Here is a 16,851-nt window from a genome sequence, read left to right as displayed (position 1 = left end):
CTCTTCATTTTTTTTCCCTAATTTTTTTTTTGTCTTTGTTCTTCAAATTGAATAATTTGTGTGTATCCAGTTTCAAGTTGATAGATGCCCTCAACCTGTCTCTTATACACATCTAGATGTGTATAAGAGACAGCACCTGCTCAGGAGGCTGGGGTTTGATCTTGGCTCAGTCATTTGCCACCGATGGGTCTCTGGGCTTGGTAGGTAATTGAGCCTCAGTGTTGATGTTTCTGAAGTGGAATTAAACCAGACAACATAGGAAGTGTACGCAGCCTGGAAGCCAGCACAGAATAAGCATGTAATGGATGTTATTGCTGCAGCTGGCAACAGGGAATCATTGAGAAGTGAGCTGGACTGTTCTTTGGTAATTAACAAGATCTCTCCTCCTTTTCTCTCCCTTTCTCTTCCTCCCTCTGTCCTTGATCCCTTCTTCCTCTTCCTTCCTCCTTCTCCCTTCTTTGTTTTTTGTTTTTTTTGAGACGGAGTCTTGCTCATCACCCAGGCTGCAGTACAGTGGCACAATCTCTGCTCACTGCAACCTCCGCCTCCTGGGTTCAAGTGATTCTCCTGCCTCAGCCTCCCGAGTAGCTGGGATTATAGACACGCACCACCACACCTGGCTAATTTCTTGGCATTTTTAGTAGAGACAGGGTTTCACCATGTTGTCTAGGCTGGTCTCCGAACTCCCGACCTCAGGTGACCAACCTGTCTCAGCCTCCCAAAGTGCTGGGATTACAGGCATGAGCCACCACTCTCGGCCTTTGTTTTTAAATAACCCAGAGAATGGAATGTTCCTTCTGTCTCCATGCTACAACGGGGAGTCCTGGATGAAAAATTGAGAATAGTTAACTGTTGTGTAAACCAAGTACATGCTGCCTTCCCATTGTTGTGGGCACAAAGAACAGAAGTCATTGAGATTCCTTTTTTTTTTTTTTTGAAACGGCAAGGTCTCACTGTTGCCCGGGTTTGAGTGCAGTGGTGCAATCACGGCTCACTGTAGCTTCAACCTCCCAGGCTCAAATGGTCTTCCTATCTCAGCCTCCTGAGTAGCTGGGACTGCAGGCGAGGCCACCATGCCCTGCTAATTTTTATTTTTTGTAGAGACCGAGTCTGGCTCTGTGGGCCAGGCTGGTGCCTCTTTGTAATACAGTGATAATGTGGGAAGGAGGCTTGCGTTGTCGTTGTGGATGAGGTTTGGAGAGGTCCTTGTGACTTTGGCTGTGGACACCTTGGGCAGAATGATTTGTCTGAAGATTGTTGGGGGCTGTAGGAAGCAGATTTGGGAGTGGGCAGGTTTCAAGGTGCTCAGGGGGTGGGAGGTGGGAGGCACTCAGGACATAATTGAAACAGTTGGTCAGTGTGCCTGCCTGCCCCCTCCCAGTCCCCCACCCCACGCCCCACTCTCCATCCCCCACCACCGCCAGTTTTACTCTTGTTGCCTAGGCTGGAGTGCAATGGCACGATCTCAGCTCACTGCAACCTCCGCCTCCCGGGTTCACGTGATTCGCCTGCCTCAGCTTCCCAAGTAGCTGGGAGTATAGGCACCCGCCAACATGCTTGGCTAATTTTTTGTTTTTTCAGTAGAGACAGGGTTTCGCCATCTTGCCAGGCTGGTGATTTTGGGGTGTTTTTGTTTTTATTTTTTTGTGCTTTTTTCTTTTTCTTTTTTTTTTTTTTTTTTTTTTTTTAAGTGTTGTGGTCTCACTCTGTGGCCTGGGCTGGAGTGCAGTGGCGTGATCATAGCTCACTGCAGCCTCAACCTCCTGGGCTCAAGCAATCTTCTCGCCTCACCCTTCCAAGCAGCTAGGACTACAGATGCACGCCACCATGCCTGGCTGTTTTCAGATTTTTTGTAGAGGCAGAGTCTTGCCCAGGCTGGTCAAGAACGCCAGGTTTCAAGCGTTCCTCCTGCTTCTGCCACCTGAAAGTGCTGGGATTGCAGGCAGGAGGCACCGCACCTGGCTCTGAGTGTTTGGTGAAGGAAAGTAATTTGGAGGCAGCGGGAACAGAATCGAGAGAGCACGGGAGTTGGCAGGTGATCTGGATGGAAATGGTTGAGGGTTTGTTAGCATAATTGCTTAAGGACACCTGCTCAGGAGGCTGGGGTTTGATCTTGGCTCAGTCATTTGCTACTAGTTGATTCTGGGCTAGTTAAGGAACTGAGCCTCAGTGCTCATGTCTGAAGTGGGATGAATGAGACAAGATAGGTGGCGTACGTAACCCGGAGGCCGGCACAGAATAAGCATGTAATGGATGTTATTGCTGCAGCTGGCAACAGGGAATCATTGAGAAGTGAGCTGGACTGTTCCTTTGGTAATTAACATAGATCTCTCTTTCTCCCTTTCCTTCCCTCTCCCTCCCTCCCTCTCTCTTATCCCCTCCCTTTCTCCCTCTCTCTTTTTATTTCTTTGTGTTTCTGGTTTTTTGTTTTGTTTTTTTTTAGATGGAGTCTCACTCAATGCCCAGGCTGGGGTGCAGTGGCGCAACCTCCGCCTCCCGGGTTCAAGCGATTCTCCTGCCTTAGCCTTCTGAGTAACTGGGATTATAAGCACGCACCACCACACCTGGCTAATTTTTTTGTATTTTTAGTAGAGACCGGGTTTTACCATGTTGTCCATGTGGGTCTCGAACTCCTGACCTCAGGTGATCTGCCCGCCTCAGCCTCCCAAAATGCTGGGATTACAGGTGTGAGCCACCGTGCCCGGCCTGTCTTTGTTTTTAAGTAACCTAGAGATCAAACTGTTCCTTCTTTCTCCAAGCTACAACGGGGAGTCCTGGATCAAACATAGAGAATGGTTGACTGTTGTAAAACCAGTACATGCTGCCTTCCCATTCTTGTGGGCACAAACAGTGGACGTCATTATGATTTCTTTCTTTCTTTTTTTTTTTTTTTTCAGACAGCAGGGAGTTGCCCAGGCTGGAGTGCAGTGGTGCCATCACATCCCACTGCAGCTTCGACCTCTCAGACTCAAATGATCCTCCCACCTCAGCCTCCTGAGTAGCTAGAACTACAGTTGAGAGCCACCACGCCCTGCTAATTTGTGTATTTTGTAGAGACCAGGTCTCACTTTGTGGGCCAAGCTGGTGACTCTTTTTGTAATACACTGATAGTGTGTGTGAAGGAGACCCACGTTGCCCTGTGGATGAGGCTTGGAGAGGTTTATGTGGGTTTCTTTGGCTGTGGACACCTTGGGCAGAATGATTTGTCTGAAGAATGTTGGGGGCTATAGGAATCTCAACCCTGTTGAGTGTAGGCAGGATTCAAGGTGCTCGGGGGGTGGAGGCACTCAGGACGTAATTAAAACAGTTGATTCCTTGTGCCTGCTCTGAATGACACCTGCCTGTTCCCACCACATTACGTCACTTGCCTAAGAGTCAGCTCTTTGGAGAGAAGAAGGTTCTGTTGCCTGAGCCTAGCTTGTCTCTCGATTGTGGTGGGAGGGTGGGACAGAAAGCCTGGAGCCTCCCCAGGGAGTGTGGTGGGAGGAGGAGTTTCATAAAGAGACAGAGTCAGGCCGGGCGCTGTGGCTCACACCTGTAATCCCAGCACTTTGGGAGACCGAGGTGTGTGGATCACTTGAGGTGTCAGGAGTACGAGACCAGCCTGGCCAACATCGTGAAACCTGGTCTCTATTAAAAATAAAAAAATTAGCCAGGCTTGGTGGTGGGTGGCTGTATTCCCAGCCACTCGGGAGGCTGAGGCAGGAGAATTGCTTGAACCTGGGAGGCAGAGGTTGCCATGAGCCAAGATCTCGACACTGCACTCCAGCCTGGGCAAGAGACTCGGTCTCTAAATAAATAAATAGAAAGATACAGGGTCTTGATATGTTGCCCAGGCTGGAGTGCAGTGTTAGTCATAGCTCACTGCAGGCTCTAACTCCTGGGCTCAAGCAGTCCTCCCAGTTTAGCCCCCCGAGTAACTGTGACTCCAGGTGGGTATGTGCTACTGCATCTAGCCGCCTCAGAAGTCATTCACCCAGTGTCTGTGTTGTCCTTCAGGAGAAGTTTGAAGTGCAGCACTCTGAAGGCTACCGGCAGATCTCAGCCTTGGAGGATGACCTCGCACAGACCAAAGCCATTAAAGACCAATTGCAGAAATACATCAGAGAGCTGGAGCAAGCTAATGACGACCTGGAACGAGCCAAGCGGTATGCGGGGAAGGGGAAGGCAGGAGTGGGAGACACTCCTCTCTGCTTTTTGTCCCCAGCAGCTGGGTCCTTGGCCCTGTGCTGAGTATAGGGAACTGAGCAGTGAGCAGAACAAAGCCAGTGCCCTTCTGACTTTTAGTGCCCTGGGGGAAATGGACAACAGTCGAAGAAGTGCAATTTCATTACAGCAGCAAGGCTGGCAGCCCAGGGTGCTGTGGGGATGTGTAATAGGATATATTACTTTGACTGTTGGCCTGGGAGCGTCAGGCGAGCCTTACCGGAGGAAATACCATTTAGGCTAAGACCAGAGGAATGAGTAGCCATGATCCTAGGAGGGGTGTGAGACAAGAACATTCCAGACAACACCAAACCTGTGCTAAGCCCCGAAGGTAGGGAAGAAGCGTGTTCAAAGAACACTTTTTTTTTTTTTTTTGAGATGGAGTCTCTCTCTGTCACCAGGCTGGAGTGCAGTGGCGTGATGTCAACTCACTACAACCCTTGCCTCCTGGGTTTAAGCAATTCTCGTGCTTCAGGCTCCCAAGTAGCTGGAATTACAGGCACCTGCCACCATGCCTGCCTAATTTTTGTATCTTTAATAGGGATGGGGTCTTGCCATGTTGGCCAGGCTGGTCTCAAACTCCTCACCTCAGGTGATCAGCTCGCCTCAGCCTCCAAAGTGCTGTGATTACAGGGGTGTGAGCCACAGCGCCCAGTCCAGTGATTTCTAAACTGATGTTCTGTGATTTAGCAGAATAACGACTAACATTTATAGAAGAATTACTCTGAGCCAAGCAGTTTTTGGATAAAAACACTTGCTTTTTAAAAATTTATATATAAATTATATACAGCGAAATAAACGGATGTTTTTTATTTATTTTTAGAGATAGGGTCTTGCTCTGTTACCCAGGCTGGAGTGCAGTGGTGCCATCATAGCGCATTGCAGCCTCAAACTCCTGGGAGCAAGTGATCCTCCTGCCTCAGCCTCCCAAAGTGCTGGAATTGGTGGCATGAGCCACCGTACCCGGCCTCCTCCGAGTTCTTTCTACCCCATTCTTTTTCTCCTGTCCGTCTGGGACACCAGCTATACACATAACCTTTTCATATTGTCAGGCAGGTTCCTAAGGCTCTCTTCATTTTTTTTCCCTAATTTTTTTTTTGTCTTTGTTCTTCAAATTGAATAATTTGTGTGTATCCAGTTTCAAGTTGATAGATGCCCTCAACTCTCTCCAATCTGCCATTAAAGTGGATGAAATGTTGAATTTTCAATATAGTATTTTTAGATGTAGGATTTGTGCTCTTTTATAATTTCTGTTCTATTGAGGCTTCTTGACATCCTTGAGCATAGTTATAAGAGCTGCTTTAAGGTCCTTTTGTGCAGTTTTCACATCTGGGTCACATTTTCTTTACACTCCAACGTAGAGGTTGTATTGTAGGCAGTGTGAATGGTATTTCCCACAGACTATTAGTTTTTTCTTTTTTTTTTTTTTTTTTTTTTTTTTTTTAAAAAGACAGTCTTGCTCTGTCACCCAGGCTGGAGTGCAGTGGTGCAGTCTCTGCTCACTGCAACCTCCACCTCCCAGGTTCAAGTGATTCTCCTGCCTCAACCTCCAGAGTAGCTGGGATTACAGGTGTGCGTTACCACCTGCTAATTTTTGTATTTTTAGGAGGGATGGAATTTCGCCATGTTGGCCAATCTGGTCTCAAATTCCTGACCTGAGGTGATCCACCTGCCTCGGTATCCCAAAGTGCTGAGATGATGGGCTTGAGCCACCGTACCCAGCCAGAGATGATGAATTCTTTTAAGTTCTTTATTTATTTGGTTTTCTTAGGTAGTTTACTTGGCTAAGCTTACAGCCCAAATTCTGTCTCCCCTTTGATGGGCAGTAACTGAAATCTCTGCTTTTTTTAGCCGTAACTGGGCTGCTTTGTGTCTGCTTTGTGCACGTGTGGTTCGGGGGAGGCCAGAGATGTGGGAAGATACTATATTCAGAATGTGGGGTCCCCATGGTGCTAGATTTCTATCCCTGGAGCTTTAGGCAAAAATCTTATAAAGATGCGTACTTCACCCAGTGTTGTTCTGTTTTTCTAAGTGTTGTTTTCCAGTTCCTGCCAGTGCACTCAGATCATTGTAAACATTTTACTCAGAATTTACATGAGGGTTGGTCTGATACAAGTTCCCTTGTCATTACCAGAAGTGGAAACTCCTTTCTTGTCAATCTGTAGGAGTTCTTTGCATACATTTATTTTTTGAGATGGAGTCTCACTCTGTCTCCCAGGCTGGAGCTGGAGTGCAGTGGTGTGATCTCAGGTCACTGCAACTTCTGCCTTCCTGGTTCAAGTGATTCTCCTGCCTCAGCCCCCCAGGTAGCTGGGATTACAGGCGCCTGCCACCACACTTGGCTAATTTTTGTATTTTTAGTAGAGAGAGAGTTTCGCCACGCTGGACAGGCTGGTCTCAAACTCGTACCCTCAAGTGATCCACCTGCCTCAGCTTCCCAAAGTGCTGGAATTACAGGCATGAGCCACCGTGCCTGGCCCTTTGTATGTTTTAACTACTAATCTTGTCTCCTGCATTGAAAATAATTTTTTCCAGAGTAATCTTTTGTCTGTTGACTTTGTGGTATCATTTTCCATGCAAATATTTCCTTTTTTCTCTTTTGAAAAAAATTTTTTATACATACATTTTTCATTTTTAGATCATCAGTTATGTCTTTTTTAAAATACCTTCTAGGTCTGCAGACTTCACTAGGGGAAGTCTCCTCGGTTCTTGATAGTGCATGTGTTTTCTTCTTTTTTTTGCAATATTTTTAAATTTTTTTTACCCTTATTCCTTAATCTGCAGTGAATTTATTTTTGTATCTGGTATAAGATAAAGGTTCAATTTTATTTTCTTTAGGTGGGTAGCCTAGTTGTGCCAGCACTATTAAACATTGCCTTATTCTTTTTTTTTTTTTTTTTTTTTTGAGACTGGGCCTCGCTCCATTGCCCAGAGTCGAGTGCCATGGTGCAATTACAGCTCACTGGAGCCTGGACCTCCTGGGGCAAGTGATTCTCCCACCTCAGCCTCCTGAGTAGCTGGGACTGTAGGCATGTGCCACCATACCTGGCTAATTTTTGTATTTTTTGTAGAGATAGGGTTTCTCCATGTTGCCCAGGCTGGTCTCAAAGTCCTGGGCTCAGTCTGCCCGCCTTGTCCTCCCAAAGTGCTGGGATCACAGGTGTGAGTGACCATGCCCAGCCAATCAGTCTTTTTCTATTGAATTGAACTGAGCTCTCATGTTAAACTTGCGTATATTCTGGGATCTAATTCTGGATTCTCTATTTTCATCCAGTGTACGATTTGTGAAATACAATACCAGTACCGTAATGACTTGAGTACTCTGGCTTTACATACGATAGCATAAGATACTGTAGATTTCATATGTAAAGCCACATTCTGATTTCTGGCAAGCCACTGGCATACCATCATTTCCACCCCTTTATCATTGATCAAAGCAAGTCAAATGACCAAGCTAAGTCAAAGGGTGGGAAAGTACTTTCTTCCCACAGTGAGGCCATGGCAAGGGTGTGGACACAGGGAGGGGTGAAGAATCGGGGCCAATTACGCAGTCTACCCAAAGTGGTAGTACATTCACACGGTTCAAAAATAATATACAAAGTGGTAGGCGTTTCTTTAATAATTCAAGCAAATAAAAAGACATTCTTATTACAGCCCCCCCCTTTTTTTTCTTCCTCAGAAGAGCATTCTACACACACTGTTGTATATCTTGCTTTTTCATGTAACAATAGAGCTTGAAGATCGTTCCTTACTAGGACAGAACATTCTTTGTTTTTTATTTTTTCAAATACCTGGTATTCTGTTGTATGGTTGGTATTGAATAATACCATAATAATTGAGTCCCCTGTGGATGGATATCTGTTGTATTTCTGTTCTTTTGCAGTGATAAGCATTGCGGTAATGAACAGCCTTGCACGATGAATATCTGTAGGCTAAATTCCCAGAAGTGATATTGCTAGGTCAGAGGATATATGCATATGTCATTTTGATAGATGTTGCTCAGTTATTTATAGGGTTGTACCAGTTTACATTCCCAATAGCTATGTGAGTCCCTGTTTTCCAAATAGCTTCACTAATAGAGTAGTTTTCAAACTTTGAACTTCTGCTAATTGAAAAGGTGAGAAATAAGTGCATTTCTGAGTTCACTGTCATGTGCTTAAGAGCTGTTGGACTTTCTTTAGGAACTCTGTTGATCTTGGCGCGCATATATGTGCGTATATGTATGTGTATACTTGTGTATGTGTGTATATGTGTGTGTATTCTTGTGTGTGTGTGTATATGTATATATATATGGGGGGGTGTGTATGTGTATGTGTGTGTATATATATATATATTTTTTTTTATGAGACTGAGTCTTGCTCTGTCAACCAGGCTAGAGTGCAGTGGCATGATCGCGGCTCACTGCAACCACTGCCTCCCAGGTTCAAGCAGTTCTCCTGCCTCACCCTCTTGAGTAACTGGGATTACAGGTGTGTGCCACCATGCCCAGCTAATTTTTGTATTTTTAGTAGAGATGAGGTTTCACCATGTTGGTCAGGCTGGCCTCAAACTCCTGACCTCGTGATCTGCCCGCCTCGGCCTCCCTAAGTGCTAGGATTGCAGGTGTGAGCCACTGTGCCTGGCCAGCCTGTGTTTTTTCTAGATGGAGTATTGCTCCGTTGCCCAGGCTGGAGTGCAGTGGCGTGATCTTAGCTCACTACAACCTCCACCTCCTGGGCTTAAGCAGTTCTCCTGTATCAACCTCCTGAGTAGCTGGGATTACTGGTGCATGCCACCATGCCTGGCTAATTTTTGTATTTTTAGTAGAGAAGGGGTTTCGCTATGTTGGAGAGGCTGATCTTGAACTCCTGACCTCAGATGATATGCCCGCCTCGTTCTCCCAAATTGCTGGGATTACAGGCATGAGCCACCTTGCCCAGTTGATCTTGGCCTATTTTAACTGTTTTTGTTCTTGTTTTTTTGAGATCGAGTTTTGCTCTTGTTGCCCAGGCTGGAGTGCTGTGGCATGATTTCGGCTCTCCACAACCTCCGCCTCCCAGGTTCAAGCGATTCTCCTGCCTTAGCCTCCCCAGTAGCTGGGATTACAGGCATGGGCCACCAGGCTCAGCTAATTTTGTATTTTTAGTAGAGACGAGGTTTTGCCATGTTGGTCAGGCTGATCTTGAACTCTTGACCTCAGATAATCTGCCCACCTCGGCCTCCCAAAATGCTGAGATTACAGGCATGAGCTACCATGCCTGGCACTTGGCATATTTTAAAATTGGGTTGTTCATTTTTTTTTTCCGTGATTTTAGGAGATTTTTATATATTTGTGACATGAATTAACAATACTGGGAGTTTGTCATTTGTTTCCAGCTTTGTCTGATGTATATTTTATTGTACAGAAGTTACTTGATTTGTTTTGAGTCAGTCTTGCCCTGTGGCCCAGGCTGGAGTGCAGGTGCACGATCTCAGCTCACTGCAACCTCCGCCTCCCAGGTTCAAGCGATTGTCCTGCCTCAGCCTCCCACGTAGCTGGGATTACAGGCGCCCACCACCATGCCTGGCTAATGTTTGTATTTTTAGCAGAGATGGGGTTTCACCTTATTGGCCAGGCTGACATTTGATTTCTTTGTAGTCAGATATCTTAGTCATAGTTAGAAGGGCCTTCTGCTCTCCAAGGTTATATAAAGCAATTAGCCTGTGTTTTCTTGTAGTACTTTTGTGTTTTCTTCCTTTTCTTCTATTTTTATTTTTGTACTAAACATGCATTGTTTTTGTTAATAAAATTTGGTCAAATACTGAAGAGTTTAGTGTTAAAAATCAGATGAGGTAGAAGCGCAGTTCCCCATTATAGAATAAATAAAGTTCTAGGGCACCAAAGTTTTATTTATTTATGTTTTGAGACAAGGTCTCTGTCGCCCCTGCTGGAGGGTAGTGGCACGATCACCTCAGCCTCCCCAGTAGCTAGGACTACAGGCATGTGCCACCATGCCTGGCTAATTTTTGTGTTCTTTGCAAAGACCGGATTTCTCTATGTTGCCCAGGCTGCAAAGCTTTGTTTTAAAGACTTGAAAATATTACAATTTTGTGCAAGTTTAATAGTTATATTTAGAAAGTTTGATAGTCCTCTCGAAGAACAAGAGTTTCTCAGCACCATCAGCTGTTTGATTGCTCTCATGGTCCTTCTTCTATAGGTCCCTAAAACTAAATGACTCACTTTTAACTGAGGAGAGGCACTTTGTGTAAGAATAACCTTGAAAAGTATGCAGGACCTAATTGGAAGTAACTGAAAATTAAATACATTTCCAAAGGTGACTTTGTTTCACATATGAGTACTAAGAAGGCAAAAAGTTTTACAAAAATTAAAATAGATTTAATCTAGTTTTACTCTTCCATGGATTTTTCATTTTTTTAATTTTTGAGACAGTCTTGCTCTGTTGCCCAGGCTGGAGTGCAGTGGTGCGATCTCGGCTCACTGCAGCCTCTGCCTCCCAGGTTCAAGCAATTTTCGTGCCTCAGCCTCTCGAATAGCTGGGACTACATGCATGCGCCATCATGCCTGGCTAATTTTTCTATTTTTATTAGAGATGGGGTCTCACCATGTTGGCCAGGCTGGTCTTGAACTCCTGACCTCAAGTGATCCACCTGCCTTGGCCTCCCAAATTGCTGGGATTACAGGCACTAATTATGCTTTTTTATATTAGTTGACAGAATTTCAACATACAAAGTACATAAATCAATTTTCACTCCAGTTACAACTAGCATGCTGACCTTTATTTGAAAGTAAATACTCAGGCCAGGTGAGATAGCTCAAGTCTGTAATCTGTATTCTTAGTACTTTGGGAGGCCGAGACTTGAGGATTGCTTGAGCCCAGGAGTTTGAGGCCATCCTGGGCAATATAGACTCCCATCTCTAGAAACAAATTTAAAAACTAGCCGGGTATGATAGCTTGTGCCTGTGGTTACAACTACTTGGGAGGTTGAGGTAAGAAGGTGAAAGGATCACTAGGCATGGTGGCTCACACCTGTAATCCCAGCACTTTGGGAGGCCGAGGTGGGAGGTTCACCTGAAGTTAGGAGTTGGAGACCAGCCTGGCAAAGATGGTGAAACCCCCTCTCTACTAAAAATACAAAAATTAGCCAGGCGTGGTGGCAGGCAGCTGTAATCCCAGCTACTCAAGAGGCTGAGGCAGGAGTATCGCTTGAACCCGAGAGGCGGAGGTTGCAGTGAGCTGAGATTGTGCCATTGCACTCCAGCCTGGGCAACAGAGACTTCATCTCAAAAAAAAAAAAAAGAAAAAAGGGTGAAAGGATGACTTAAACCCAGGGTGTCGAGGCTACAGGGAAATTCAGAAATGCCACTGAAGGGCCAGGCGTGGTGGCTCACACCTATAATCCCAGCACTTTGGGAGGCAGAGGTGGGTGCATCACCTGAGGTCGGGAGTTGGAGACCAGCCTGGCCAACATGATGGAATGCTGTCTCTACTAAAAATACAAAAATTAGCTAGATATGGTGGCATGTGCCTATAATCCCAGCTACTTGGGAGGCTGAGGCAGAAGAATCGTTTGAACCCGGGAGGCAGAGGTTGCACTCTGCCTGGGTGAGCACCATTGCACTCCAGCCTGGTTGACAAGAGTGAAACTCCATCTTAAAAAAAAAAAAAGCCACTGAAGCTGGTCCCCGGTTCTCTCGCATTCCAGAAGCAAAACAGATTTTGACCAGATAATGAGTGTGTTAAAATTTCCGATTCATTCGGAATTTGTGTTAGGGTATGGTATGAGGTACGAATCTAATAATGTTTTCCTGGTAGGTACCCAGTGGTCCGTAGAACTGAACCTGCCATCTTTTTACCAATGATTTATGAGGCCACCTTTATTATAAATTAAACTCTTGTCTATTTCTGGACTTTTGGTTCCTTTGTTCTTATAACCAGTAGCATATAATTGCTCATTGTTGAGGCTTTATAGCAGTGTGTTCTGATCTCTTCTTTTACAGAGTTCTTCGGGTCATTCTTGTTTCATCGTCACAGGATCTCTCAAATCAGTCCAATTTACTTCCCCAATAGAAACCTATTAAGATGGTGTTAAATTTATCAGTTTAACTTCTGGAGAACTAATTTCTGCGTGATACTGGGTCTTCCTCTATATATACTCAGCATGTGTGCATTTCTGCAAGCATTCTGTACCCTACATATGTGAACCTTTTACCTTTTTTGTTTGACATGTCAACCTTAGGGTCGTTTTAACTCTTTCTGGTGTTGTACTCCAAAGTATTATCCCTTTGTTATTGGTGGTAGTGTGTTTTTTTGTTTTTGTTTTCGTTTGTTTTTTGAGACAGGGTCTGGCACTGTTACCCAGGCTGGAGTGCAGTGGCATAATCATGGCTTACTGCATCCTCGAGTTCCTGGGCTCAAGGAATCCTCCTACCTCAGTCTCCGAGTAGCTGGGACTACAGGCACACACCATCATGCCCGGCTAATCTTTTTACTTTTTGTAGAGACAGGGTCTCACTATATTACCCAGGCTGGTCTTGAACCCTGGGTTTCGAGGGGTCCTCCCACCTTGGCCTCCCAAAGTGCTGGGATTATAGGCACGAACCGCTGTGCCTGTCCCTTTGTTGTTTTTAAATGGTACTGTGGTAACTTGATCCTATCCACTACTAAAGACCCTGTGAGGGTAGGTACTCCTATGAGTCTACCTAGACATAGAAGGATATATTAAAGAAATGAACTGATGCAGCCATTGATCAGTGCAGTTATGAATTTTGTGATTGAAGGAACTGAGGATGAGGGAGATCGAGTTGCCCAATGATACCCAGTGAGTTCTAGGTGGAGGAGGAGCTGGGTGTTAACTCCTGAGTTCCTCTCCAAACACGTGCTTCTAACCACCGTGGGATATAGTTAACAGGATGTTAAAGGTCTGGGGACAGACACAGGGTCAATAATAAAAATTGCTGACATTTCTAGATGTGTGCTTATGTGTAAAACATCTGTTGTGTGCTTCCTGTATGATTTTTTCTTTTTTTTTTTTTTTTTTTTTGGAAACAGTCTTGCTCTGTTGCCCAAGCTGGAGTGCAGTGGTACGATCTCAGCTCACTGCAACATCCACCTCCTGGGTTCAAGCAGTTTTCCTGCCTCAACCTCCCGAGCAGCTGGGACTACATGTGTGCGCCACCATGCCCGGCTAATTTTTGTATTTTTAGTAGAGATGAGGTTTCACCACGTTGGCCAGGCTGGTCTTGAACTCCTGGCCTCGAGTGATCCACCCACCTTGGCCTCCCAAAGTGCTGGGATTACAGGCGTGAGCCACCTCGCCCAGCCTGTATGACTTCTTGCCACCCCTGCCCCACCATAACCCTTCAGGAAGGTACTATTACTACCCTTGCTTTGCATGAGAGAAAACTGAGGTGCAGAGAAGGTGGTTTTCCCAGAATCAAAGTAGATTGTTTTGTTACAGCACTTTGCAGTGCCTTTACCACAGTGTCTGTGCCCTTCACAAGAAGGGGTTGTGAGCAGGGCAGTTGGGCTGGTACTATGCATTTTGAACTTCCACTGAGAGGTTAAATATGATCTCTTCTACCTGCTGAAATGCATCTTATGCCCGGCACAGTGCCTCATGCCTGTAATCTCAGTAACTCAGGAGGCTAAGGCGGGAGGATCGCTTGAGCCCAAGAGTTTGAGATTGCAGTGAGCTGTGATTGTACCACTGCACTTCGAACTGAGAGACACAGCTGTGTCTTTAAAAAAAAAAAAAAAAATCGTGCTACTGTATGTGTTTTTTATTAGGTTCTTTTTCTTTCTTTTTTTTTTTGAGATGGAGTCTCACTTTGTTGCCTAGGCTGGAGTACAGTGGTGCAATCTCGGCTCACTGCAACGACTGGCTAATTTTTGTATTTTTAGTAGAGACAGGGTTTTGCCATTTGCCCAAGCTTGCCAGGCTGGTCTTGGACTCCTGACATTGGCATTGTGAGCTTGCAAGAGAAGATAGAGCATACTGCTCTTTTCAAACACATGCAGTCCTGATAGGGCTTTGGCTTGTTGCTGAGTGCTGTGTGGGCGGCACCTTATTTAATCCTCAGGACAGCCTTGTGTACCCCATGAGCTATGATGAGTCCTATTATGCAGGTGAAGAGCCCATGCCCCAGCAGGTTAAGGGACTCGTCCCGCTCTGTGGCATCTAGGAGGTTTGGTGCTGGGACTTGTGTCCAGGTGTGTCTGACCCTTCACACCACCTGGATCCGCGGTGCTAGAGGGATGTCCGCAGTTTGTCCTCTTGGATAACTCTGCTTTTCTCTTCCCCAGCGCCACGATCATGTCTCTCGAAGACTTTGAGCAGCGCTTGAATCAGGCCATTGAAAGAAACGCCTTCTTGGAAAGTGAACTTGATGAAAAAGAGAATCTCCTGGAATCTGTTCAGAGACTGAAGGATGAAGCCAGAGGTCAGGAAGCCTTGGTGTCTTCACCAGCATGGTCCCCATTCCCTGCCTGAGCAACATCTAGTCCCACGGCCCCTCCCAGCATTATCTTTACAGGGACCCTGCACCCTGCTCTGTGCCCAGGCTGTCTAGTGAGAGGGTGTGGGGCTGCACCGGGCAGACTCTTGCCTTGGGCCCTGGCCGGAGCTGAGAACAGTAAGACATGCAACCCTGTAAGGGCCCCTTATGGATATTTAGAGAAATAGCTTTGGGGTTCACAGATGAAGTCCTTCTGTTGGGGTTCTGCCTCTGGGCAGCAGAATTTCCAGTTTCCAGAAAGGTGCTTCCTGGTCTGTAATTCACACATACAGCAAACCATCGTGATGCTCAGTAGGAACAGAAGAGTGTTGTGGGGAGAGCCTGGCACGGTGGGTCACACCTGTAATCCCAGTACTTTGGGAGGCCGAGGATCTCTTGAGCCCAGGAGTTTGAGATCAGCCTAGGCAGTATAATGGGACTCCATCTTTACGGAAAAAAAATTACATTAGCTGGGTGTGGGGACATGTGCTTGTAGTCCCAGCTACTCAGGAAGCCAAGGTGCGATTGATCACTTGAGCCCAGGAGGTGGAGCGTGCCACGAGCTATGATGGCACCAGTGCACTCCAGCCTAGGTGACAGAATGAGACCCTGTCTCTTAAGAAAAGATTTTATGAGGAGAAATTTCTGGTGGAATTGCCAGCTAGCCTATTATTTCTGTGACTTGATGGCAACCGATATATTTGGTTTAGAACTTGGAAACCTCATCAGCATTTGCTGTTTAGCAGTCGGCACTTGCAGAGGTAGAACGTTCAGACTGTAATGAGGTATTTGGCCAAGCACAGTGGTTCATACCTGTAATCCCAGCACTTTGGGAGGCTGAGGCCGGCAGATCACCTGAGCTCAGGAGTTCGAGACCAGTCTGGACAATAGAGAAATCCCATCCCTACTAAAAATAGAAAACATGAGCACGGTGTGGTGGCGGACGCCTGTAATCCCAGCTGCTCAGGAGGCTGAGGCAGGAGAATTGCTTGAACCCGGAAGATGGAGGTTGCAGTGAGCCAAGATTGCATCACTGCACTCCAGCCTAGGTGACAGAGTGAGACTCTGTCTCAAAAAAGAAAAAAAAGACATTCATTAGTGGATTGTCCAAATTGTTTTTACCCTATCTTTTTTTTTTTTTGAGATGGCGTCTTCCTCTGTTGTCCAGGCTGGAGTACGGTGGTGCTATCTCTGCTCACTGCAACCTCTGCCTCCCGGGTTCAAGCGATTCTCCTGCATCAGCCTTCCGAGTAGCTGGAACTACAGGTGTACGCCACCGTGCCTGGCTAATTTTTATATTTTTTAATAGAGACGGGGTTTCACCATGTTGGCCAGGCTGGTCTTGAACTCCTGACCTCAGGTGATCTGCCTGCCTCGGCCTCCCAAAGTGCTGGGATTACAGGGGTTAGTCACTGTTAGCAGCCCAATAAATTGTTTATAACATCAATTTGCTTTGTAATGTGTAACCAGTAGGTGGGGGATGAAAAGTAAAAATTCCTAAGTTTAATAAAGTAGTTGTTCCTAGATGTCCATCAGTAATGAAGTGGTTAAATGAAGTACATAGATTTATTTTGTGAAATGTTAAAAAATTGTTAAAATGAACAATATTGTGGTAGGAAGATTGTCAAGGCTAGGCACTGTGGCTGATGCCTGTAATGTCAGTGCTTTGAGAGATGGACGCAAGAGGATTGCTTGAGCCTAGGAGTTCAAGATGAGCCTGGACAGCATAGTGAGAGCCCATCTCTACAAAAATGAAGTGTAAAAATTAGCTAGGCCTGGTGGCATATGCCTGTAGTCCCCACTACTTAGGAGGCTGAAGTGGGAGGATGGCTTGAGCCCAGGAGTTCAAGGTTACCTTGGGCTATGATTGTGCCACTGCACCCCAGCCTGGGTGACTGAGTCAGACCCTGTCTCTAAAACAAAAAACATTGCCATGACATACCACTGAAGGTGGGAGAGTAAGTCATACACAGGACAAGATATTGTATGTTTCCAGTAATGCTTAATAAATTTTCTTATTTTATGCTCAGTAGATATATATGTATGTTATAAAGTTTATGTTTGAAAATGGAGAGAACAGCCAGGCACAGTGGCTCACGCCTGTAATCCCAGCACTTTGGGAGGCTGAGGTGGGTGGATCACCTGAGGTCAGGAGTTCGAGACCAGCCTGG

The 16,851-nt window shown here is 45.8% G+C and overlaps 1 protein-coding gene across 1 annotated transcript in view; it reads left to right on the top strand.

Annotated features, from left to right (window-relative positions):
• The window catches only part of NDE1 (nudE neurodevelopment protein 1), a gene marked incomplete at its 5' end in the record, with an annotated part of 72,109 nt that overhangs the window by 40,103 nt on the left and 15,155 nt on the right, over nt 1-16,851 (top strand). The window contains 2 exons of the mRNA XM_011964748.1: nt 4,000-4,148; nt 14,490-14,626. Of these exons, the coding sequence (XP_011820138.1) occupies nt 4,000-4,148; nt 14,490-14,626 (286 nt within the window). The remainder of the gene's footprint in view (nt 1-3,999; nt 4,149-14,489; nt 14,627-16,851) is intronic.

This window comes from Mandrillus leucophaeus, unplaced genomic scaffold (genome assembly GCF_000951045.1).
Source record: "Mandrillus leucophaeus isolate KB7577 unplaced genomic scaffold, Mleu.le_1.0 Scaffold703, whole genome shotgun sequence".
Classification (NCBI taxonomy): Eukaryota; Metazoa; Chordata; class Mammalia; order Primates; family Cercopithecidae; genus Mandrillus; species Mandrillus leucophaeus.
This window is presented reverse-complemented; position numbering and strand designations above follow the sequence as displayed.